The sequence below is a fragment of the Prosopis cineraria genome, unplaced genomic scaffold, assembly GCF_029017545.1.
Source record: "Prosopis cineraria cultivar Desert tree isolate PC_DT_omini unplaced genomic scaffold, ASM2901754v1 PC2, whole genome shotgun sequence".
Classification (NCBI taxonomy): Eukaryota; Viridiplantae; Streptophyta; class Magnoliopsida; order Fabales; family Fabaceae; genus Prosopis; species Prosopis cineraria.
In genome coordinates, this window is record NW_026555333.1 from 45,503,860 (window position 1) to 45,530,301 (window position 26,442).

Consider the following 26,442-nt stretch of genomic DNA (forward strand, 5'->3'; position numbering starts at 1 on the left):
CAACCAATAAAATCATTATTTTTATGAAAATTCATGTTACATTTTTTTACCCTTAATTCCAATATATAATAAGTAAGAACAAGGTCATATCACAAACACAAAAATCTTGGTCAATAAATATAAGGGTAAAATGAAAAAAATTATAAATACTAAGTTGATTATATATTAAATTAGTTGAAAAAATACTTATATTTTAAACTGAGCAGGTATAAATTTTCACATTATAGTAGTTATTTGTGAAAATAAAAATAATTAATATTTTCATTTATTTTGTAAATACTAAGTTATTTGCATTTTATTTGTTCATATAAAAATAATTAATATTTTCATTTATTTTGTAACAAATGTATAAAAAAAACATGCAACAAACATCTTCGCCAATAAAATGATTCAGTTTACTAAATAAATATACAATTTATACAGTTATAAATAGTAACTAATACTATAAAATAATTTTAGGAAAAATGAGCACATTGTTCCCTAAATTCTAAGTCCAGTATTACCATAAACTTTAAACTTTTTTATTGTGCAAATTGTCCCCTCAACTTTTAAAAACGATGCAATCTAGCTTCTGTCGTTGATAAAAGTTAATTTTAATCATTAATTGATTATAAAATGACAGAAAAAGATTTTAAAAATTACAACAAAGTGGACAAAATTTTTTAGTCCTTTTCTATAGTTTTTTGAGTGCTTGTCTATAATTTTTGAGGTTTTTTTATATTATTTTATGATCAACTAATAGATTAAAGTTAACTTTTGTTAACAATAAAAGTCAAATTATACCATTTTTAAAAATTGAGGGTATAATTTGTGTAATAAATGAGTTCAAAATTTATGGTGTTTTTGAACTTAAAATTTAAAACTCATTTACCCATAATTTTATTCTCTCGTGAATTGAATAGGGGGTTGATGGTATTTTTTTTTTAATAAGGATCAATTTCATTGAAATAAAAAGAAATACATATAAAAAATTCCAAAAATCATCCAAGGTGAATTCGGGCTTCGAGTTCTATTAGCTTTAATTTACACAAGAACACAAGCCAACAATTAAAACAAGAACATAACACGTTGACATCTGGATGGTTCTGACAAAACATAAATAAAAAATTTTAAAAGAACCATTGAAAGCGATATGTCAAACTTCAGACTAGTGGCTTTGCTGACGCCTCAAATTTGAGAATGCTCTTTTCCATCATCCTGTAGGATTTGCATTTCTATTTAAAAGCCAAGTAAGAAATCTCTGATAAAAAATATAAATATTTTTTAAAAAATTGAATAATTAAAAATATAAAAAAAATTTAATCTTTCAAGATATAATTATTATTGTTTTAAAAAAAATATCTCTACTGAATAGACCACTTTATATTTTTTAGAAAAAAGACATCCTATTAAATAGAGATAAATATAAAAAAATATAATAATTTAAAAATAATTAAATATTTTATTTAGGATGAGATTTAATTAAAAATATTTTATATTTTTTTAACGGAAGGAGTATATTTTATTCTTTTGTTCATGAGTACTAACAGATACAAAACAATAATATTGCTGTTTTACAAATCTATGTCGTTTATTTTTTTCATTCATAAATAATTACTAAATAATATAATATTTTTTTCATACCACAATATAAGTCATGTTTAATTAATTTATAATTTATTAACAGTATTATTTTAAATTTTAAATTTTTAAAAACGTTTACAACTTTTTATTTATATTGTTATTAAATGTTACATATAAAAGCTTTATTAATGGTAATTAAAATTTTAATAATAAATAAATAATGAATAAAATAAGGATGTAATTAAAAAATAAATATAAAAATTATTTAATACTTTATATTTTACATTAAGTAAAGTTTATAGAAGATATTTGTAATCACTATCAAAAGATGCGAAGCTTGTCAGAATAACAAGTAGAATCAGGAACAAGGGCCGGGCTTAACGGGCCGCCCGTTTAAACCCGTTTTAATAAGGGTTTGGGCTTAAAAATTTGGTATTTTTTAGGGTAATCGGGCTTTAAGGCCCAGCCCTTTTAAGCCCTAAAAAAAGAGACTCGGGCTCGGGCGGCCCGTGAAGCCCGTTTTACTATTTACAAAATATTGTTTTCTCCTCTTTCCAGATAATGTGCAAACATTGATTTGTACCCGCAATTGGTTGAATTGTTTTGTGCGATTTTATGGTAATTTTTATATTTTATCTTGTGATATATGTATAGATATATATTTGATAATAAAATAATTTAATTAATAATTAATGTAGGTGATGATGAAGAAGCTGTATAAATAATTAATATTGAGCCTCTGCCTCCATCTTTCACAAGTGGACCTACATCTAAGGGTTTTAATATTTTATTTATGGATGATAATGAGGGAGATCTTGATTAGGATTGATGATATGTTTGCTTTTATCTTATTTGAACTTTTAAATTTTTTGTTCATTTTTTAAATTATGTGAGACTTTGATTTGATATATGTTAAATTTTAAAATATTTTAAATAAATTTTAATGTTAAATTTTATTTTATTTTATTCTTATCTAAGCTTACGGGCCCAATCTTGAGCCCTTTAAATAAAGATTAGGCTTTAATTTTAAAATAAAATTGAAGTAACTGAGCTTTAAAACCTAAATTTATAAGAACTGGATTTATAAAGATCAAGTTCATATAGGTTAAGTGCCCGTTTGGTTAGGCTTCAAAATCGATTTTTGTGCCTAAAATCGATTTTTAAAATGAAATTACCCAAACGGTTGAAAAAGAATAAAAATCGATTCTGAAGTCTTACGCGCGTTTTTCCGGAAGCTGATGGAATCAGCTTTTGCCAAAAGTTTATCAAAAAACGTTGGAGAAAATTACAAAAGAAGGCCCACGAAAAATTACAAATAAAGCACATAATTTAATAAAAATAAAATTAAACTCTCTTCTCTTCCCTCTTTTTTTCCTTAATAAAATTTAAATTTTGTATTCTCAAAAAATTAATGTTTGATATTTAAGAATTAAATTATATAGTAATTTATATAACTAAAATTGATTCTGATTAAATTATCCAAATATTTTTAATTCTATTAAAATTAATTTTAAAAAAACAGTATCCAAACACATTGCGTTATAACATAATCAATTATGATTAAAATCTACCACTTAATCAATTATTTTCATAATTTATTATACCCAACTGAAAACCAAACGGACCCTAAGCTGGCCCGTCTATCAACTTTAATAACAAGTCGAGGCTTGTTATCGCGGATGATACGAGCGGACAATATAGTTCACGAGATGTAAAGCACTTTGTTGAGGGCCACACGGTTTTGGGAAAAATGAATGTACGATTGTCCCATCATGATCAGATCCATCACTAAAATCAATTTAAATAAATCCTACTCAATAAAAATATGCATGTATGTTTATTATTATTATTTTTTAAAAATAAGATTACTGAGAACCCATACGAGAAAAAATTACAAATTAAATCATATCAGATTTTAAGTGAGATTTGCATAATGATTAAAAATGATAAGCATATGTGTTTATTTATCATACTCACCTTTGCCACCTTCATAGTATTTATTTACTATTTTAAACTTGGGGAAATCACAATCAAGAAACCTTGAAAAAACATTTTCACAATTGAGGGCTAATAAATTCTGATTTCACAGTACAAATTCTTGAGGTACTAACTGTAATTAATTGTGATTGTAAAAATGTATAATTGCCTCAAATCAAATTTGTTCATGCCATGAATAAGTGCCCATCTACAAAATAACAATACTTTATTCCATTTTAACAAAAAATAATTCTCTTATAATTTATCCAGAATACAATTAGGAGAAATTATGTATTTTTACAATCATAACTAATTGCAATTAGGACCCCCAAAGATTGCAGTGTGAAATTAAAATTTAAGGATTCTCAACTGTGAATATGCTTTTCCAAGGGTACTTGGTTGTGATTCCCTCTGTAAAATTTTTATCATATATACAATTGTTTATATACTTGCACACCCAGCCAAATTCACAACCACTTCACATGTTCAAATCGACGACCCTCTTGATTCATGGAGGATTTGCGTGCTGGCTATTTAGTTATATCATCAGAGAATTCAAAAAAATTGTTTTTACTTTTTGGTCTACCACTGACTGAAAATATATATTGCTTTAGGCTAACAGAGTACTGACTATTTTTTTACTTTTTTGGAAGAATGATGGATAAGCTTTACAAAGATTAATTAATTTAAATTAAATTTTAAATGTTAAACTCTAAGAATTTATAAGTTCATCACTTAATTTTACAATTTCATATTATGATGAATTTTTAACTTATTTTTAAATTTTAATATAGTTAAAAAATAAATAAATTTATTTTGTCTATTAAAATTTAGAATAAAAGTTTTAAATTCATCAAGATAAAGTTATAAAATTGAGAGATGAACTCATATATTCTCAAAATTTGGTGCTTGGAACCTAATTTGAAGAGCACCTCTCTATCATTCTCCCTACTTTTTTTTCCCTCTTCAACATGCAGGAATTTGAATCTCTAACCTCTGCAAATTCCAGCCCTCTTGTCATTTGAGTTTTCTTTCCAAATATACGTGTCTCATTTTTAAGACCAGTTCATCCCTCATTAGTAGTAGTGGTGTAAATTAAGCATATGTAGAAAATAATTAATTAAAGTCACTTACTTATATCCATAATCATCCTAAAAAATGGTACAATTAAAAAAAAAAAGAATAGAGTAACCAGAGAGAGAGAGAGATGACTTTGACAAATGGGTGTGGGGATCACTGTTAAAAAAATTAGATTTGGTGACAGGTAATTTGTGACCGATTAAAATCCATCACTAGTTATAATTATTTGTGACAAATTAGTGATGGATTTTGAAATTCATCATTTTTATTTCAATATTCACAATTGTAGTGATGAATATGGTTCTATCGCTCATTAGCAACAAATAAATTTTTTATATAAAATAAAATCAACAATCATATAGAAACATAATAATCGACAAATGTATATACACATACACAATTTTTTAGTATAATTTTTTATTTTGTAAAAAGTATAATAATATAAATAAAAATTGTATCATATTTAAGAGAAATAAAACACCTATTTTATTATATAATTTAATTACTAATTAATTAATTAATTAATTTATATATATATATTATAGATAAAATGTATAATATTTTGTTCAATGATAGCATAATAGTTATGACAATAAAATGGCTAACAATGTGTATAAATGTGTGTGTGTTTATTAAAAGTTGAGTTTTAAGACTAAAAGTTCCTTATGGGTTCAAATCAAGGAGGGCACATTCTATAAAATAAAAATTATGATCCACAGTATAAAGCACTTGAGGTCATAGATTCAAAAAAAAAAAGTTGTAGGTGGTTGGAGAAGGCAAGAAAAATTCTAATAAATTTTTTCATCTTAAAAGAAGATTTAAAAAATCAGTGACAGATAACTAGTGACGAGCAATTCCATCACAAAATTAGCGATGAACACATATATATCACATGGATTAATGACACTATATTTTTGATAGATTTAATGACAAAAAATTTTATCACTAAATCAAAAATTAGTGATGGAATTTGTTGTTTACTTATCATTTGGATATATTTATATATATATAAATCCTACGAGACTGAAATTACTACTAAGTCTACTTGATCTATATGCATGGTCACTCCCTTTCATTGTCATGATAACATACAGGATCTGCAGCTATAATAAAATAATTTCATTATTAAATAAATAATTATAAATATTTCTATAAACATGCGTAACCCTCTTGCATGAGTCTTTGATTGTTCCAAGCTCCAACACTCACTGTACTATTTAATTTCTAACCGGGGGAATGCAAAGTATGATCAACGGAGTGGGAAGGCTGATTAGTTATGCGGGACTCGACATTTACATTTCATCACATATATAGTGAAGCAAATTATTGTGCTCATAATTTATTTCAATTAGCTCATTATATAAATAATAGGTATTCTCTCCAATTGTATTTATAAGACACATTTTAGAAGTAATTTTTAGTCCAAAATACAAGACACATAATAATAATTAAATCATTTTTTTTAAATTTACCCCTTCTTTATTAGCATGAAGGTATTTAATATAGTTGTATTATTATTTAAAATTAAGGATAAGAATAAAAGCATATCTTACTTTTTTATTATATAAAAAACTAATTTTTTTAATATGTATAAAACGGTTGAAAGTGTCTTATAATAAAAACTTAAGGGAGTACTCTATGATTTTAGACATGTATGCTTCTTTAATTAGGGTGTAGTAATTTTAGGCTTGATGACTTGTTTAACGAGCTCTACTTGTACACCTATAGCTTATATAAAAGAAATAAATGATTAAAAGATAAATTTGCCTTAGAATCTATCTGCTAAGTGCAATTAATGTCTTTAACTTTTGATTAGTATAATGTTACTCTAAAATGTTTAAATACAGCGTAACATTTATTTATGATGACATTGAACCAACATTGATCATTAGTTAAACAATTTTAATTAGAGTTAAAAGATAGTTTTTCCCCAAAAAAAAAATTCAAAGAAATATTTGGTATTGTAGACTTTTGATTGGCGCTATATTGTTGGATAATTGATGTTTAAATCAGAATAATGATCCAACAATTCATTATTGTCAATGTTAAATTTATAGTTCTTATTTCTGGATATTCTAACTAGAAACTTTGTCCGAGATTGATTAGGTACAAAACTAGCTCTACCCTACCCTTAATTAGCACTCTATATGCTTGTATGCTCTGGAACAAAGTCTAGACTTGTTCTTACTTTGTTCATGGGCAAGTCTAGACATGTTTTTAATGAGCAAGTGACTTTGTGCAGTAAATGTTGTGAATCATGTCAACAATGTCATTCCACCATTCACATATTCAATTCTTATTTAAATTGCCTATAAAGGAATCTAATTATTGCTTGATAAGAAACAAAACTATGTCAATTAAAAGCTTATTATGCCAATTCCTCAAACATTGCTATGGAGTAATATTGCACCATTTTTAATCTTTTAAAGTAATATTACAATAGTTAAAAGTTAAAGATACTAATTTTACCTTAAAAAAATTTCAAGCAAATTTATTCTTTTACCCCAAAAAAAAAAAGAAAACGGAGAGCATTCATTGTACTTGCATGTAACAATGTAAGCAGATCCATAGAGAAAAAGGCAAAAATGAGGAGCACGTGGGGACATATAAAAGACAGTGACAAAAAAAGATCGCGCTTTTCTTTTCTTTTATTTTCTATTTTTTGTTTGTTTGTTTGATATCCAAATAATGCACTTTTATCCGAATAACATGATCGCCATACGTATTCATTGCTTATATATCACTCGTTGAGACACTATTTCCAGTTTTCTTTCCTTAAAAAAATTGAGCCTATTAACTTATAAATATTGCTATAAAAACGATATTTAACTATCTATAAATTCATGACGTGTTATCGGTTTTAAAAATGAAAAAATTAAATTTTTTTAGTAATGATGAATATATATTTTTGATAGCATTTAGAATTATTATTTGTATTTATAAACCTCTAATTACATGATTGTTTTCATTTATTAGGGTACTTCTTTATGAAAATATTCTTGTAAATTAAATAAAATGATATGTTGTAGTTTTAAACATCTTGAATAACAGTGTGAAATATCAATGATAACTTAATTTTTACAATTTAACTTGTAAGCGATTTTGAAAACAAAATATTTGGTTATAAGTATTGTAAATTTCAAGACTCTTTCTTTTGCCAGCGATATGAATTTTTGGACTTTAAGAGTCCCTCTTCTTGCAAATAATCGTTATTATTATTTTATTATTATGCTTCAAGCTGAATGCATAATACGTGATTAATATGGTTTCTTTAATTACGATTGAATTTATTTTAAAATTAGTCTCATAAACATATTTAAAAAATATTAATTTGAACATATAATCACACAAATGAACATGTTTAAACAGTGAGTTCTACGAAGAAGCGAGGATTTTTTGGGTGGCTCCCAAATTATATCGTGAATATATACTTCTTCAATACAATTTGCATGTTGTAAAATTTTAAAATATCATATTTTATAACTAATGTATTAAAACGAGTACTTCTGTTTAAAAAAAAACAAGAAATTGCGCTAAAAATTTTGATAATTTGTAGACTGATTGATAATTTGATTTACAGTTTGAATTAAAAAAAAAAAATCGATAGTGGAAGTTGACAAGTCACCTGCCAGCTTGCTTCGAAAAATCATTGCAGCTTCCCCGTTTGGACCATCCTCCTGCTTTGACTGAATGCTGAATTTCTTTAAAAAGTTTGAGAAGACAAAAATATTAGTATTTTAATTTTAAAACATTTAAACTAACAATATTTAATTTCAAAAGTTTTTTCAAAATTTTAAAAAATATTTTGTTGAATTATAAATTTTTACAATTTAATATAATACAAACAATTTGAAATTTTTAATTATAATTTTTTTTATTTTTTACACATTGTCTAAATTTTTAAAATTTACAAATGAATATATGTATATAGAGAAATTTCTCCATATGTAGATAAATTTTACTAATTAAATTATGAGTTTCACATTCACTCCATGTTTTCTTTAATGGTATGTTCCACACCTACTTTTCTTTATAATGGGTCTCATGTACATTCTCTTTTCTTTAAAATTTGAGGAACAATTTCTATTTTGCATTGTATTACCCTTATACATATTAAAAAATATCAATATTTTTTAAAATTGTTTACCTCCTACAACTTGAAATATAATCTAACTTGTTTTTTTTTTGGTTAAATTTCATTGCCCATGTATTTACGTAGGTTAAATGATAACGTGTTTTATTCTCATGCAGATTATTTTATGATTTGTTATCCCATGCTAATAATAAATGATAAATATATATAAAAATTTATAATCCCAAACTGTGTTATGGCTATATAAATTTTGAAATTTGAATTTAAACATGTTTTATTTCATAATCTAGTTTTAGCCCCATGTGATGCATAGGTATTTGTTAGATTTTTTGTAGAAATTTATGATTTTTGTTAGTGCGTGACTTTAAGAATTCTGAATATTTTTTTGGTAACAACAGGGGCCACGAGGCTATGTCAACTCAAAAGAAAACACTAATATGCAAAGATAAGGAATTGAATCTCTCTCAGCATCCTGATAATAATCTCCCTCTAGGAGGTACCTCAATAACAATACGATTCTCAACATAGTCCCCACTCTTTTTAGCAAGCCAATCAATACATTTGTTACCTTTTCAAAACATGTTTAACCACAATATCAATATCACTTTCCAAAATGTTAGCTCCATGTTTGAGCTACCAATAATCAATTTGTACTAAGTCAAGAAGGGATTGAAGTAATTGGCAGATGGTTGTAAATTAGCACTCCATATGCTTGTATGCTCTTGAACAAAGTGTAGACTTACTTTGTTCATGGATAAGTCTAGACATGTTTTCAATGAGCAAGTGACCTTACACTGAATATTGTGGATCATGTCAACACTATTATTCCACCACTAACATTTTCAATTCTTATTTAAATTGTCTATAAAGGAATCTAATTGTTGCTTGATAGGAATTTTTTTTAAGCCTCCCTTGGGACTCATCCATTACAATAAACAAAATTATGTCAATTAAAAGTTTATTATGCCAGTTGCTCAAACATTGCCATGGAGTAATATTGCACCATTTTTAATCTTTTAAAGTAATATTACCATAATTAAAAGTTAAAAATATTAATTTCACCTTAACAAAATTTCAGGCAAATTTATTCTTTAACAAAAAAAAGAGGAGAATATTCATTGTACTTGCATGTAAGAAGATCTACAGAGAAAAAGGCAAAAATAAGGAGCGTGTGGGGACATATGAAAAATAGTGACAAACAAAAAATGTGCTTTTCTTTTCTTTTCTTTCTTTCTTTCTTTGTTTTTTTTTTTTTTTTGATATTCAAAGAACGTGCTTTTATCCGAATAACATGATACTATTCGGCCCCATAGGCCCATACGTGTTCATTGCTTATATCACTCATTGAGATACCATTCCCAGTTTTCTTTCCTTAAAAAAATTGAGCCTATTAACTTATAAATATTGCCATAAAAATGATATTTAACTATCTATAAATTCATGAAGTGTTATCAGTTTAAAAATGAAAAATTTAAAATTTTTTTAGTAATGATGAATATATATTTTTGATAGTATTTAGAATTATTATTTGTATTTATAAACCTCTAATTACATGATTTTTTTTTCATTTATTAGGGTACTTCTTTATGAAAATATTCTTGTAAATTAAATAAAATGATATGTTATAGTTTTAAACATCTTGAATAACATTATGAAATATCAGTAATAACTTAATTTTTACAATTTAACTTGTTAGCGATTTTGAAAGCAAAATATTTGTTTATAAGTATAGTAAATTTCAAGACTCTTTCTTTTGCCAGCGATATGAATTTTTGGACTTTAAGAGTCCCTCTTCTTGCAAATAATCGTTATTATTATTTTATTATTATGCTTCAAGCTGAATGCATAATACGTGATTAATATGGTTTCTTTAATTACGATTGAATTTATTTTAAAATTAGTCTCATAAACATATTTAAAAAATATTAATTTGAACATATAATCACACGTAAATGAACATGTTTAAACAGTGAGTTCTACGAAGAAGCGAGGAGTTGTTGGGTGGCTGCCAAATTATATCGTGGATATATACTTCTTCAATACAATTTGCATTTTGTAAAATTTTAAAATATTATATTTTATTCCTAATTTATTAAAACGAGTACTTTTATTTTAAAAAAACAAGAAATTGCGTTAAAATTTTTAGTAATTTGTAGACTTGATTGATAATTTGAAAATCGATAGTGGAAGTTGACAAGTCACCTGCCAGCTTGCTTCGATATATCATTCCAGTTTCCCAATTTGGACCATCCTCCTGCTTTGATTGAATGCTGAATTTGTTTTAAAAGTTTGAGAAGACAAAAATGTTAGTATTTTAATTTTAAAACATTTAAATTAACAATATTTAATTTCAAAAGTGTTTTCAAAATTTTAAAAAATATTTTGTTGTATTATAAATTTTTACAATTTAATATAATACAAACAATTTGAAATTTTTAATTAAGCCTGACGACGAAACTTTGTCATTTATGTGTTTAAGATGATGTGCATATCTCGTTGAATGGCACAACAAATGAAGTTTGTCTAATCCAGAGGCTTATTTATATTTTTTAAAATTATTTTTACACTCATTTTATAAATTTTTAGGCATCAAAATATGATGAAAATTAATATTTTTTAAGACTTTAATACTTAACCCTTTATACTTAATATATTTTTATCCAATCAAATCAAAACAAGTAAATTTTAAAGTATTAATAATATTATAAAAAATAATTTATTTTGCAGTAAATAATTTAAAAAAGATTAAAATTTACATGTTTTAATTTAATTAAAAACACGCACCTCAAATATATAAATTTACGTATATAATTTTTTTTTCAATTTTTTTTGTAAACTTGATGTGTAAGGATTCATGATAAACCACATGCGATTTTTAGTTTTGTTAAAATAAATTTTTTATTTGCTGACATTATCATGCGCACTTTATATATTATAAAGCTGTTATACTTTAATCTTCTAGTGTGCATATAAATTTTCGATTAAAGTATCCTCTACCAATCCTTTTGCATTTTGTTTTTTTATGGCGAGCATCTTAGTTAATTAAATGAGTATAGAAAATTTTGATAGTAAAAGGATATACTAGCCCTATCATAAAACACTTGATGTAGTATTAATTATATCATTTCAATATTACTCTTATTTTTTTTAGCTGAATGATAATTATATATTAAATTACTAGCAAACACTCAAGACAATAATGCAGAAAGCAAAAATAAATACAGAAAGTTCAAGCCAGAGTAGCAAATTTGATTTTTTTATTTAAATAGATATAAAATTAAAAGTTTATGTCATTTTAAATAAATTTAATAATTTAACTATCTTTCCTTGATTTTAGTGAGGTAATTAGTTATGCTTCATAATAAATACCAAAAAGAGCATGTGTGTATGTAAGAGTAATTTTAGTAAAATTTATAGCAAGTATACATCATTCATACGAAAACAAACAAAATTCCTGAGATATATTGGCCTTTCAGTTCAGAATGAAAAGCTCATGCTTATTTAACATAATCAGCAGTTGAAGTTTTTTCTATCAACAAAAATTAAGGTAAATTGAGTATAATGAGAATCAACGCATGTCTCTATTCTAAACAAGGAAAAAAGAAGAAGCTTACAATGGTAATTAAAAATTTCTATCAATAATATTTTCATATTGATAGCGAGATTTGAAGTTACAACATTATAAATTATGCAAGTTAAATTTATAAAAATAATACATTCAATGTGCCTGGAGTTCATTTAACATTTTAAAATTGTTTCATGAAAAATGATGATAAATAACAAATATGTGGTAACTACTAATTTATATTGGTATGAGTGACATGAATCCCAGAACATTATTAGAGAAGCAAAAGTAAGTAAATAAAATTTTTATAATATTTAAACATACATTTATATTTAATTAAAATATATCCTATGCTTGCACCAAAATAACGGGTGGGCCGAGCCTAAATATTCCAAAAGGGGGCACGCCATGGAGAGGGGGATATGGGCCCTTTGAGATTTATTTTTATACAAGTAATTTGTGGAGTTATGTAAAGTATATTTTTAATCTTCTAATTTTATATAATATTTTAATTTAATTTTTTAATTTTATAAAGTATTTTTTTAGTTCTTTAACCCTAACATTGTTAATTTCAAGTGATTTTTTGTGTGTCAATTACTGTTATTTTTAAAAAAATTAAACTTAATATGTCAACATTTGAGAATATTTTATCAATATTTAAAAGTTCAATATAAAAATATGTTAGTATAAAAATAATAATATTGAAATTAAAGAATTAAAATGATACTTTATAAAGTTAAGAAATTAAAATAAAATATCATATAAAATTAAAAGACTAAATGTATAATTTAGCCAAAAAATATAATCAAAAAAATAAAAAAAATGAAGTTACAGTCCTTATACGTTTTCTAAATTTTAAATTAAATTTTTATAATTTATTTTATTTTAATCAAGCCTTTACATTTGATGTGTTAAATATGTTAATCCTTGAAGGTTAAAATTAATAATCAATTATTAATTTTTTCAAAAAAAATTTGCTTTAGAGTTTATAGAAAATTTAATTTAATAATTTTAAAAAAAATTAAAAATTAATTTAATACACTTTATAAATTTTTAATAACTTTTTATGAAAATTTTACTAGTATAAAAAATATTTAAAAGACAACCTAATTATATAAATTTTGAGTTATAAAAATTATCTAATTAATTCTAAATTTATATAATCATTTAATAAAAATATAAAATTTCTTAAATTTTTTTATAGAAAAATTCAAGTATTTTAATTTTCAAGGGTTAAAAAATTTAATTAATCAAACTATATGGATTTAATCAAAACAAAATAAATTGTAGGACCTAATTCAAAATTGAGAAAAACTATAAGAGATAAATTAGTCAGTATAATTTATCCTTATTTGTACTTAAAATTTATTAATTTAATAAAATAATTTTAAATTATTTTTAAAAAGCTTACCTTTATATTTTATTCTACAATTTATTATCTTATACATATAAAATTAAAAATTAAAATTTTTAACTGATAATTTATTAATTTGAGTAAATTAAATTTTGATATAAAATTCATTAGGTTACTTATATACTTTGTCTAAATAATTTTTTTAACTTTATTGTTTATCTAACACCTATATATTATTTTTACTAAAAATCTTATCTCCACTATCAATTTTTACTATGGATCCTACACAATCTTTTAAAATATAAAAATCTTATTATTCTTTTATACATTGTCTAAATTTTTAAAACTTACAAATGAATATATATATATATATATATATATACAGGGCTGTGTGAAGATGTTTTGAAGCCTAAGAAAAAATTATTAATAAAAGCTAACATGTATAATTGTCCCTTAAAAAAAATGCACTCATCATTTTTTACAAAATTATATATTTATTTTTCATACATCTAGCTTCACTTATTTATATTTATAATATTGTTTTGTTCTTAATGAGAGTTGTAAATATTTTATAATAGTTATTTATTTTTTATTGTTTATTTTTTCTATGTCAATTGTTTTTATTTGAGGAGATTGGTGTTATTTGTGTCATTTTTTTCAAAAATTTAATTTCAATTTAGCCTAAATGGGGACTCACAAGGACTAAATTGATATTTCAAAAGTTTAGGGGGTCGACTGTTAAGAAATTTGATCAAGGGGGCTGCAGTAAAATTTTTTCAAAATAATTTTTTATCTTTATTAGAAGGTATTTGTGAGAACTTATTAAATTTAAAATAAAATTAATAAAATTTAAATTTTTTTAATTCTCATAAAATATATTAAAAATAGCTTGTAAATAAGACAAGTGAAATATTTGATTATCTTTTATCAATTTGCCCAAACACTTCAATGATCGCTCCAGGTCCTTCCATTGCTTCACCTTCTATGATGAATTATCATGTTTTTAGGAACCAACATTAATTTTAGCATTTTGTTTATAAATAAAAAACAAAATATTTTTTAAAAATTTTTGTGACAATCCAAATCCGTCCTTTCAGGGCACCAACAGTCCTGCACGCGCACCAACTTCATTGATCATTTGTCCACTGCGTTTATTCGACAAGGAATTTTAGCATATCCTTATATCGTCTATCCAATTTGATGGACTTTTTCTAAATTAGGTTTCTTAAATAAAAATTGATCCGAAACAATGTGAAGTGTGAACGTGTGATTGGGTTCCAACTTCCAAGTGTCAAAGAACCAAGAGATTGTCGTCAATGGCTCATGGCTGTGTCCACTATTATTGCAAACGACAAGAATAATAAACTATAAATCGACCATGCTAAAGCCTGAACTGAGGAAACCTTGTTCGCCATTATTAAAAAGCCTGTTCATGGGGGACATGGACGGCTCAAAGTCCCAACATCAATTAAAAAGGAATTGAAATGGGACCCAGCCACGTGAAAACTGATAAGAAAAAAAGTAACCAAAGGGTAAAGGATGTACCGCACCAAAAAGCTGCCACCACGCGCCAAAAATGACCTTCCTTTCTTCAGTTCATTCTGTTGCTGAAATACTTGATGCCCTTTTAGCAGTTTACCCAAATGGTCCTCCAATAGCTAACATAATAACTTAAGATATAAAATACTAATAACATAATAGATTAAGCTTCATAACACAATTAACATAATAATTTAAAATTTGTAACGTTAATTCACAATGACACATCAGTATTAATTAAGACCTATGATAAACAGTACTTATATCAACAGTATGGTATTAAAAAATTTTAATGGTTAGAATTCATTTTGTTATGAATTTAAAAGTTTAGGATTCATTTTATATATTTTAAAAATTCAGAATTGAACGCGCAAGCAATATTTCAGAGCTTATTTTGTTCATTAATCTTTAATTGATTTATGTATTCTAAAAAAAATTCGTGAAAATTTTAATTTTTTAAAAAAATTATACATCTTTTCTATCATACTTTTGAAAGTAATAAATATAATATTTAATTTATTTAAAATACTTTTATTAATTACTAATAAAGTAAGGATATGATTGAAAAAAAAAATATATATATATAACACACATACTCAATGCCTTATATTTTAAAACAAATAAAGCTTATGAAGAATGACTTATATTGTAATTATTTCTTTTCAATTTGAAGGAAATTATATGGACCTGCAGATTAATTTTTTATTAAATTTATTTTAAACCTAGCTAGTCTAATAAATATTAAGTTAAGCATAATCACACCTAAATGGACTTATTTGGATAGTGAGTTTTGCAAAGAAGTGAGAAGGAATTTTTATTTTGGGTGGCTCGTAAATCATGTCATAGATACTACTTCAATACAATTTGCATTTTGCAAAAGTTACGCATGTTTTTATCAATATTCGCCACTTCAAATTCGAAATGGTTAATAATTCTGGTGGAAGATAGCTTTTCGGGGTAATTATATTTTATAATTAATTTATAAAACGACCATTTCTATTTATATTTGAGAAAAATAAGAAATTGAGTTAAAATAATGTTTAATACATAGACTTGGATAAATAATTTGAATTTCTCTGATAGTGGAAGTTGACAAGGCTACTGCCAACTTGCTTCAATGTATCATTGCAGCCTTCCAATTTGGACCTCCTCCCTCCTGCTTTGAGTAAATGCTGAATTCATATATAGCCCATTTGGTTCAATTTTATGAACCATGATTACATGTAATCCTCTGGTGATTCTTGCTATTTGGTTGGACTTAGTAACGTAAAAGGGATTACATTAGATCATCCTAATTTTCTAATAATCATAAGATTGCATCTGGATTACATGAATGGACGCTGTAAATAGGGATTACAGGGTTGGAAAAAGACACTATTAACCTTAAAAAAATGAAAACGATGCCTCTTTCACTCCCACTCCCACCCTCCATGGGCAGTGCCACATATAAATTAGGGGCCAAATGCATTCCTTTAGATTTGGAACAAATTATAAGGACAGTTCATATGTTTCAATACTCTATACTCCTTAATTCAAACATTTTGCACCTCTTGAACCAACTTTAAAAATGATTAGGCTTCAAAAAATTTTATACTCTCTCAAGGTAGAGCCGATCCCTCTTATTAAATTGCCAGAAAAGCATCCTGTTTTTAGTGGGGATTTTGAATATTTTTAATATTTTGTGGTATTACTTATACTTTTGACAAAAATGGTATTACTCCTACTTACATTAAAACAGGTAAATAGATAGGATGGGGAAATGAAATTATTATTATTATTATTATTATTATTATTTATACATTTAAAAGGAAATTGCTATGCATCTTCCCAACCCAACTTGCCCTCGGTGACAAAGACATCCATTTAAGCATGTAGGTCCGGCCATGACTATTGACCCCGCCCATAGGTGATGAGTTGATCGCAATTAATGTTGGAAAATCCGGTGGAAAAATATCTAAAAATCACAATATAAATTATTGTTTTTAGTTCTTTAAGCAAGTTAATTAAAATTTTAATTTTTTAAAAATTTATATATATTTCCAATCGTATCCTTGAATGTAATAAGTATAACATTTAATTTATTCAAAATATTTTTATTAATTACTAATTAATAAAGTAAGAGTATGATTGAAATATATATATATATAAATATATAAATAAAACATCTATCGAATGCCCTATTTTAAAAGTAAAGCTTGTATCATTAATTAGTTTATATAAAATATTTTTTATAAATACATAAACTACCTCTAAATGTTGGACGGAAAAATGAACGTGTCAAAAGTTATCTTTGTGTACTATCAAATCTTGCACAGCTCATAGCACATGACACTTGTGTCATGGCACGCGGCAAAGAGGGGAACTAGTCCCTTTATTTTCTCTTTCTTCTTGTTGTTTTCAAGATATCAAATAGTATCCTATACTTTTGTAATTGTATTTTGTTTTTGACTTAATGAAGTCATAATTGAATTGTTTTGTAAACTTTAAAATTTGGAATCCCTAATTTTTGAGATAAATACATTTGGATTTTGAAATACTTTTAAATGATTAAATATGGTTAAATAATCTTTTTGAGTTAGTTCCGGTGATTATCAGTAATGTGCTTGATTGAGAATTAAATTAGTAAGGCGGCATTACACTTGTGCTTTTTATTTAATAATTTTTAAAATCATATCAATGTGATTAAGTGTCTTTTTAAATTTCATTTATTGGAAAAAGTGCTGTATTTGTTTTAGAATTTGTAACCATAACTCTAGGGATGTGTTTTATAAAAGCTAAAAAAACTAGAAATGTACATAAAATAGTAAATATATAAATAAGGGTATATTTGACAATTAATAATTACCCTCTTCTTCCTCCCCTTCTAAACTAAATAAGAATTATTAAAACACCTCCACTCTCTTCCTCTTTCTCAAATAAAACAAACAATATGTTGATGATTTGTAACTTGGATAAGATTGCTCTTATAATAATATCTTGCGCAACATTCTATTTTTCATTTCTATTATACAAGAAGAATAAAAATCTCTTTCGATGTCAACGAAGGACGGCAAGAACATGGAGCATTGAGTTATATTCACGAGGTTTATTTGAGGGATCCGTAACCAGGAAGACAGAGAAAGGATACTATTAACAGATAGAGGAATTAATTGCTCTACATCTTCATGCACCATGCATGTTAAAAATAAAAATTGATCCAAAACAATGTGAACGCGTGATTGAATTCCAAATATCCAGCTGGTTTGCAAATGCAATGCACGAGCAATTAAAGGATGACCACAAGATTGTGGTCAATGCGTGCGCCCACCATTATTGCAAATGACAAGATAAAGGGGCCATGCTATAGCTTAAGCTAGGTAACTTTATTCACTATTCTCACCAAAAAGCCTGTTTTGTGTCAAAAAGATAACAAAACAGCCTGTTCGTCGGTGAAAAAGGACACGAAAAATGATCCACCCATGTGAAAACGGTGAAGAAAAAAGTAACCAAAGGCCAAGGGTAAAGTATTTTTTTTTTTCCCCCAAAAGCAAAAGCTGCCTCCATGCACCGAAAATTAAAATATGGGAAAAATCACTGATGAGCTCCCTAAAAGGTCGGAGGGAAAATACACACTGTTCTCCTTCTACTGATTTAATGTTGTGATTATTTCTTATTTCTTATTCATTTTAATATAACTCATCCTTAATTTAACAAGTCATTATGAAAAGTAATAGAGCTTATAAACGTGTTAGTCATTTTTAAATCCTCAAAATTATATTTAAAAAACATATAAATTAACGTTACAAATAAATAAAAGATAAAAGACATGAAATAGCAAAATAAAAGCAAAGAAATTAATAGCAAAACGCACTAAAAGCATGTATAGAAATCAAAATTTATATTTTCTCAAAATTCAAAAATCCTACAAAATGAAAAAATAGTTTTGAAATTGCATAAATTCTGGTATAAATATTTTTTATTATGTAATTACTTTATATTGCCACGTTTTGTTTTTTAGATCATGGGTAATCAAGTAATTAGGAAACAAAAAATATTTACATTTAAAATCTTTTTGTTTTTTGGGTCTGAAAAGGTCTTTCAATACTTCAAAGCTTTCATTTTATGATATCTTAAAATAATTTTTTTTGAATATAAAGCTACGGTAAGAACTGTATAAAAGATATAAAAATTAAAACATCAAAATTTAAGATGATTCTACATTTTATAGATGGATTAGTAAAAATAATAAGGTTATAATTGTCTTCACTCCTCAGGAGCATCTTTAAATAATTAGAATATTTACGTGGTGTTCCACAGTTATTTTTCGGTCTTCACATACCTGGTTAAAGGGACATTAATTTTATCAAAAAAAGGGGAACATTAATTGAAAGTAGAAATTTGCAAGCGTCCTTACAGAACTTGATGATGACTATTGACCCCAAGTCAAGCTGGTTGGGTGTTCTTGATTTGCTCCACCCACAATCTTCCTTCTTCCCACTTCGTTCTGTCGTTGCTGAATATTTCATTCCCCTTTACCCCTTTGGCCAAAAGCTCCTCCATTGGCTGTTCCAGGTCCTTCCTCTGCTTCAACTTCTCCGATGAAGTATCATGTTTTCTTGAGTTTCAGAGGCACCGACACTCGCACCAACTTCACTGATCACTTGTACGCTGCTTTGTGTCGACAAGGGATTGAAACTTTCAGGGATGATGTAGATCTTCACAAAGGACAAGTTATTAAGGACGAACTCCTTCAAGCTATTGAGCAATCTATGTTTGCGATTGTTGTGCTCTCCAAGAATTATGCTTCTTCCTCTTGGTGTTTGGATGAATTGCAGAAGATCGTGGAATCCAAAAAGGACTCCAGTGAAACAGTTTTTCCAGTTTTTTATGGCATAGATCCATCTGATGTACGACATCAAAAACGAAAATTTGCTAAAGCTGTTGAGACCTATGAAAATGATTTTCGAGCTGATGATAGAGTACGAAGATGGAGAGAAGCTTTAACAAAGATTGCTAATTTATCTGGCTGGGATACAAGAAAGAAGTGAGTTATCATTAATTCCTTACCCATTTTTTTTGTTTTTATATTCCCACAATTTTGCTTCTTAGTATTTTATTTTTTAATTTCTTTGTGTTTAGATCAATTTTTTTTTTCATTATTATCTATGTGTGACTTTTTCTAATGACAAGTCAAAAATATACTTATTATATAATGATATATATTCTCTTCATCCCACTTTCAACACTTAACAGATAGTGAAAGTTGTGAACCATAGTAGTTGTAAATATGATTATCTCTGTTGGTTTGATTACAATTCTAATTTTAGAGACTTGATGGCTTTTAGCGGGAAAAAAAAAAATCATTCAAATAAATTGAACCTGAACAAGAATGACGGACGTGATCATATGCTTTTGACATTTCTCTTTGATTTATAACAATCCTCGATTGCCATAAAAACAGTTCTAGTGGTCATAACTTTATGGCATTTGAACTAGTGATTTTCTTATAACACATTGTTTTACATGAGGATTTAAACACAGATTTCTTATCACTTAATATTCTTTGGTCAAAGCAGACAAGAGGCAGGAATTGTTGAAGACATTGTGGAATCTGTGTGGAACAAATTACGTTTGAAATTGCCTGGGAATTTCAAACATTTAGTTGGAGACATTCAATCAAAGGTGGATAAAATCATCTCCCTTTTAAAAATAGGATTGGATGATAAACGCTTCGTAGGGATATGGGGAATGGGCGGTATAGGCAAAACCACTCTCAGTCGAGTTGTTTATGATGCACTTCGAAGCAAGTTTGAGGCCAGCTATTTTTTTGCTAATGTAAGGGAGGATTGTGAAAAGAATGGCTTTGTTTACTTACAAACGAAGCTTCTTTCAGGCCTTGCACAAAAGGAAAAAAAAATAGATAATGCGGATGATGGAGTAGAGCAAATAAGATTTTTTTTACGCCATAAAAAGGTTTTTATTGTTCTTGATGATATCAGCCATGGAAACCAACTAGACAAATTGGCTGAAAGTGAAGAGTGGTTTGGTGAAGGGAGCAAAATCATAATAACTACTAGAGATAAACAATTGTTGACACAATACAAACAGTTTGAAGAGTATGGTGTTGGAGAGTTGAATGAAGATGATTCCCTTAAGCTTTTATGCCAGAAAGCATTTAAAAAGGATGAGCCTGAGGAAGGTTATTTGGATTTGTCAAAAGAAGTAGTTAAATATGCTTGTGGTCTCCCTTTGGCTCTGAAAGTCTTGGGGTCATTTCTTTGCAAAAGAGATCAAGTTCAATGGAGAGATGCATTAGACAAGTTGAAGCAAAACTTACATGAGGATATCTCTAGTAATCTTCTTATCAGTTATGAAGGATTGGCAGATGAAGAGTACAAAAATATATTTTTAGATATTGCATGTTTCTTCGTCGAAAGAAGGAAGGCTGAAGTGAAAGATATATTACAAGTATGCGGTCTTCATTCAGTAATTGGAATTGATGTTCTGATTGAAAAATCATTGTTAAGTACCTTCCAATTAGATATTGAAAATGGTTGGATTCATTTCACCGATGTACGTCAATATATGGATGATGGGCTTCGAAAGATGAGAAGGGAAATTTTCATGAGCGATTACCTCCAGCTTGAATATTTTCCACAAGATCATCTTGCAATGCACGATTTGCTTCAAGAGATGGGAAGGAATATTGTTTTGAAGGAATCAAAAAGTGATCCCTGTAAACGTAGCAGATTGTGGTGTCTAGAGGAGATTGATCACATGTTGAAAAGAAATAAGGCAAGAGTTTAATTTTTAAGCGTGCTACAGTTAATTTATGCATGGCATTATCTTCCTCTTTCACTTGATATTTCTGTTGTCGCTCATCATCTTAAATTCATCTGCATACACATTTATTACAGGGAACGAAAAAAGTAAAAAGCATATGTTTGAATATAGCAAAAATATTTGAAGCAGAGTGGCACCCAGATTGCTTTTCGAAGATGGAAAATCTTAGACTTTTGGACTTGAGCGGTGTTTGTCTTTCACGGAATCTCAATGTTCTTCCCAGTTCATTAAAATTTCTCAGATGGAATTGTTATGCTTTGAAATCTCTACCATCGATTGATCAGCTGTGTGAACTCGAAAGCCTTGAGTTGTGTTCCAGCAAAATAGAAAGATTATGGATTGGAGCACCGGTATGCTTTCCTTTCCCAATCTTGAATAAGTTATGGACTCGGTTTCTCTCCTCCTCACCATCCCTCCACTACCCCTCCTCTCCTCTCCATAGATGATGTGGACAGTCCAAATTAAATGTTTTAATTTTAATTTTATATTTATTGAAATAAAAAAATTTATAAAAAAATTTATTAAATCTTATCACCAATCTAAACAATCAAGATTTAATATAGACTGTACAAATTTAATACTAAAATTAAGATTTTTTGTAATTTTAATATTAAACTTGTAATTTTTAGAGCATATTTGGATAATCAATTTATAAATATTATAAAAAAATTATTCACTATGATTTCTAATTCTTGTTGAGAGTTCAGATTTGATATAGATAATCCAAATTTAATATTAAAAATGTAAAAATTTTATAATTTTAATATTAAATCTGCACAATATCTGAATGGTCAATTTATTAAAATTATAAAATTTTTTAACATTAAGTTTGGATCATTTATATTAAATTTGGATTATCTAGATTGGTGATCAAGCATTTATAACAATTTTTATAATTTTTTAATGAATATAAAAAATAAATATTTTAAATTTGGACCATCTAAATTAAATTTAAACGATGCAGATTCACTGTCCCTTAGCGAAGGAGGGACCGGGGGGTCCCCCACTCCATAAGTTATACACACATACATGCAAACACATAGTATCATTAAACTTTTGAAAATACTAATTGTTCTCATTTTGCTTCTGTGTCTTATATGTTGGCCAGCATTTAGATAAGTTGAGGATCATCAATTTGGCTGATTCTCATGATCTAATAGAAACTCCAGATTTCAGTGCAACCCCAAACCTTGAGAAGTTGTTCCTTGATGACTGCCCTAAGTTATTTCGTGTTCATGAATCTATGGGACAACTGAAGAAACTAGTTGAGTTGAGTTTGCGAGATTGTTATAATCTTGTTACGCTTCCAAGTTGCCTGGAAATGAATAATCTGGAGGTGCTTAGTCTCAGAGGAAGCTGGAAGCTTGAGAAGCTCCCAGAGCTTGGGAAAAATATGACAAGGCTATACTTGTTAGATGTGAATAGAACGTCAATCACAGAAATTCCTTCGTCCATTATTCATTTAATAAATCTCAAATATTTGGATTTGTACCATTGCAGAGAACTTAAGGAAGTTCCCGAGCTTCCTCCAAATTTAATTATAGAAGCGACTGGTTGTCATTTGTTGGAACCCAAAGAAGCAGTTGCAAAATACCTCCATCGATCACGTGTATCTAAGGTTCTTCATCTTCTCTATGCCTATGTAATTAATGTGGTTTCTTAGCTTATACTTTTGTTCCATTCTGATTGTAATAAATCGGCACTAATTAATGCCATTTGGCAGCTATAATTTAATATTTGATACTTGATAGTGTTTTGTTTTATACGTGACAACATGCTAGTGTTCTGCAGGGTCCCATTCACCTTTTCTATAATTACTTTTACCCAATGGAATTCCCCTGGAGAGGAGGAATTCCTGAATGGTTTGAAGGAGAGGAACATTGTCGGAGTAGAGAGAGTAGTTCAAGTGAAGAAGTGGAAGTGGTAACCATAACGGCAGACATACCTTGTGACATGGCTGATTCTAGTAATGGAGAATGTTGGGGAATTGCTGTAGCCCTTGCTTTCCAATCCAATGCTGATAATGAGAATTATAATATTTCAGTGAATTGGAAGTTTGAAGATTATTGTCATACCAATAAAAGAAATGCCACTAATAATGATGATGATGATGATGATCATGTTCATCGAGCATATGTGGGATACTATCCATTTAAGAAGGAGAACTGTAGACCACATCCAAGTGGTGTAGGCACCCAACTTCATTTGACACTTTCTTTCCCGGCCAATCCTGCTGCTAAATTGGGATATTTCACAAACTGGGAAATAGTGGACTGTAGATGGCGTCTGACATGTCAGAAACATTTTGATGAAGGGAGATGAACACATCATGCTGTGTTGTATTGCCAGGTAATAAAAGCAATTCCAAATTGCTTCCCACTTTAATTGTCTACACTTGTTTTCTTCTGTCAATTGTCAATTTTTCCTCTCTTTCCCCAGCATTTGTCCTCGCATCTACTCCATTACTCACGTAAGTATTTGATTTAATTGTAATTGGCTGGCAAAATGAAATTAATGTCTTTTCCATAAAAAAATTATGATGACAAAATTTGCCAAATTTCTTTTAAAATATTGTTCATAAAAAATAAAAGCTTCTCTTTGGTTGAAGAAATGACAGTGGTTGTTGTCGCATGTAGGCTTGTTTTGCTGAAGCATCAGGAGATAATCTTAAGAGTTCAATAATTTTTTTTTATAGTAGAGTTCAACATTTTTAATTTGTTGTAACCAGTAATGAATTATTTCTGAGATATTCTTATGGTTTAGTGTTATTTTCTTTATATATTTTTCCCATCATCTTTGACTGCATATTTGAATAATCAAGATTATAACAAAAGTTAGTCGGTGAATTAAAGAGAGATAAAACAATTATTTTGGTCATTTCAATTGTTTTATAATTTGGAAGGAGAGAATATAATAGATCCTCTGAAATTGAGAATTTATAAATTTTAAAAAGTTTGATTTTTGAAAACAAGAGATTATTTTATGCTTTATAAAAATTATAAAATGAAAAATATAAAAAAAGTAAAAATTCATGGATATCAACTTTAGAAAATACATTTCCTTGTAAAAATTCATAAATTAGTAATTTTTAATTAATTAAAGATCATATTCTCTTTGACAGAGTTGTGGGCACTCTAAATTTTTTTTGGGAACAGTATAGCTTATAATTTCCAAAATCGATGTATTTTTTAATTTTAACAGTCAACATTGTTTATAAAAAGTTCCACAGCTTGCACTAAATACTTGAAATGTGAAAATGGTTAAAATCTCATTTAACAAAAAAAAGATTATATGCTATATTGCTTTACAATTTTTTAAGGTGCTCACAACTCTTTAGAGAATGCTCAGGGGCAAACATGTACTTTAGTCATATTTTAATTACCTATACATCCAATATAATTAGATTTATAATATTCAATACACACATAGGGAATGCAAATTTGTTTAAGATGAATGTTTCGTTTAAAAAAACAATTAGAGGCAAATATTATAAGTGGCTTCAAATCCTTAGCTTGCATATCATTATCATTAGCAGTATGGATGTTTCTATTCCCTCTTGTAATTTATTTTTTTTATCTCATTTTTCGTGTTTGCAATAATTACATGTTTTTCCTTTGTTGAAAAGTTTCAGTTGTTCATTACTGACTAGTTCAGGACATGCTTGTTCCATGAAGGGAAGCTACGAATTCTGTTGCAGAACCAAACATGCGTTTCATTAGCATATATATATTTGTATTCCAGGCACAAAGTTAACATCTGAGCTCATGTCACCTCTTCCTCAAATCTTCAAGCAGATGATCGTCCATCACTTTATGATCGATGTGCCATATCCAGCTCTTTACAATTTTAGGTTTCTTCATTTAATTTGGTGTGCATGTTTTTGTTGGCAAGGAGCAAAAATAGTTGAAGACATTGTTGAAGTTGTTTTGCAGTAAGAACCAAATTGCATGTTAATTAATTACCATCTAACTTGATTTGACCGTGTAAAAAAAACTTAATTTGTTTTGTGATTTAATATTGTTAGAAATTGGGGGCGACTACTCAAAAATGGGAGAAGAGAACAAACAAGAAAGAGTAGTGGAAAACTGTTATATCTTAATTCAAAATTTTTGAATTTAAATTTTTATGATTATTTTTTTATTATATATTAGTTATTAAGTTTAATTTTCATATGATGTATACATGATTACTTTTGCTAATTATTGTGACAAATGTATAATGTTTAGTACATAGTTTCTTTCAATTAAATATACACACACACACACACACACACACATATATATATATATATAAAGGTGTTTTGTGCGGTCTTGAAATCTATTCTTTTTTAAAACAATTTATTTTTATTATATGCCGATTGTTTGTTCCATTATTTAGTATGCTTACTATTTGAAATCAATTCATAATACTTTCAATAAGCAAGCTGGATTCTCTTCAACCTTATTCATA

General features: G+C 27.3%; 1 protein-coding gene across 11 annotated transcripts; it reads left to right on the plus strand.

Annotated features, from left to right (window-relative positions):
* The first annotated feature begins 19,238 nt into the window (after nt 1–19,238).
* On the plus strand, nt 19,239–26,119 carry LOC129301790 (disease resistance protein RUN1-like). Of its 11 annotated transcripts, none has more exons than XR_008591096.1 (7): nt 19,250–20,194; nt 20,727–21,945; nt 22,068–22,343; nt 23,102–23,611; nt 23,785–24,342; nt 24,433–24,463; nt 24,630–26,119. XR_008591096.1 is itself a non-coding variant. In XM_054940379.1 (6 exons), the coding sequence occupies exons 1-5, from the start codon at nt 19,749–19,751 to the stop codon at nt 24,313–24,315; spliced, it is 2,982 nt and encodes a 993-aa protein (XP_054796354.1). In that variant the 5' UTR covers nt 19,250–19,748; the 3' UTR covers nt 24,316–24,342; nt 24,433–26,119. The 11 variants fall into 11 exon arrangements, 9 of the variants coding, with proteins under 9 accessions (XP_054796363.1, XP_054796354.1, XP_054796356.1 ...); XR_008591097.1 differs by having other exon boundaries at nt 25,643–26,119; XM_054940379.1 differs by having other exon boundaries at nt 24,433–26,119.
* The last annotated feature ends 323 nt before the right edge of the window (nt 26,120–26,442 follow it).

What these genes read in the sequence shown, in the direction of transcription:
- LOC129301790 (XM_054940379.1), top strand. Translation starts at nt 19,749, where the DNA reads ATGAAGTATCATGTTTTCTTGAGTTTCAGAGGCACCGACACTCGCACC. An exon ending in GGCTGGGATACAAGAAAGAA is followed by an intron (nt 20,195 to 20,726) that starts GTGAGTTATCAT and finishes TGGTCAAAGCAG; the next exon opens with ACAAGAGGCAGGAATTGTTG. An exon ending in GATTATGGATTGGAGCACCG is followed by an intron (nt 22,344 to 23,101) that starts GTATGCTTTCCT and finishes TATGTTGGCCAG; the next exon opens with CATTTAGATAAGTTGAGGAT.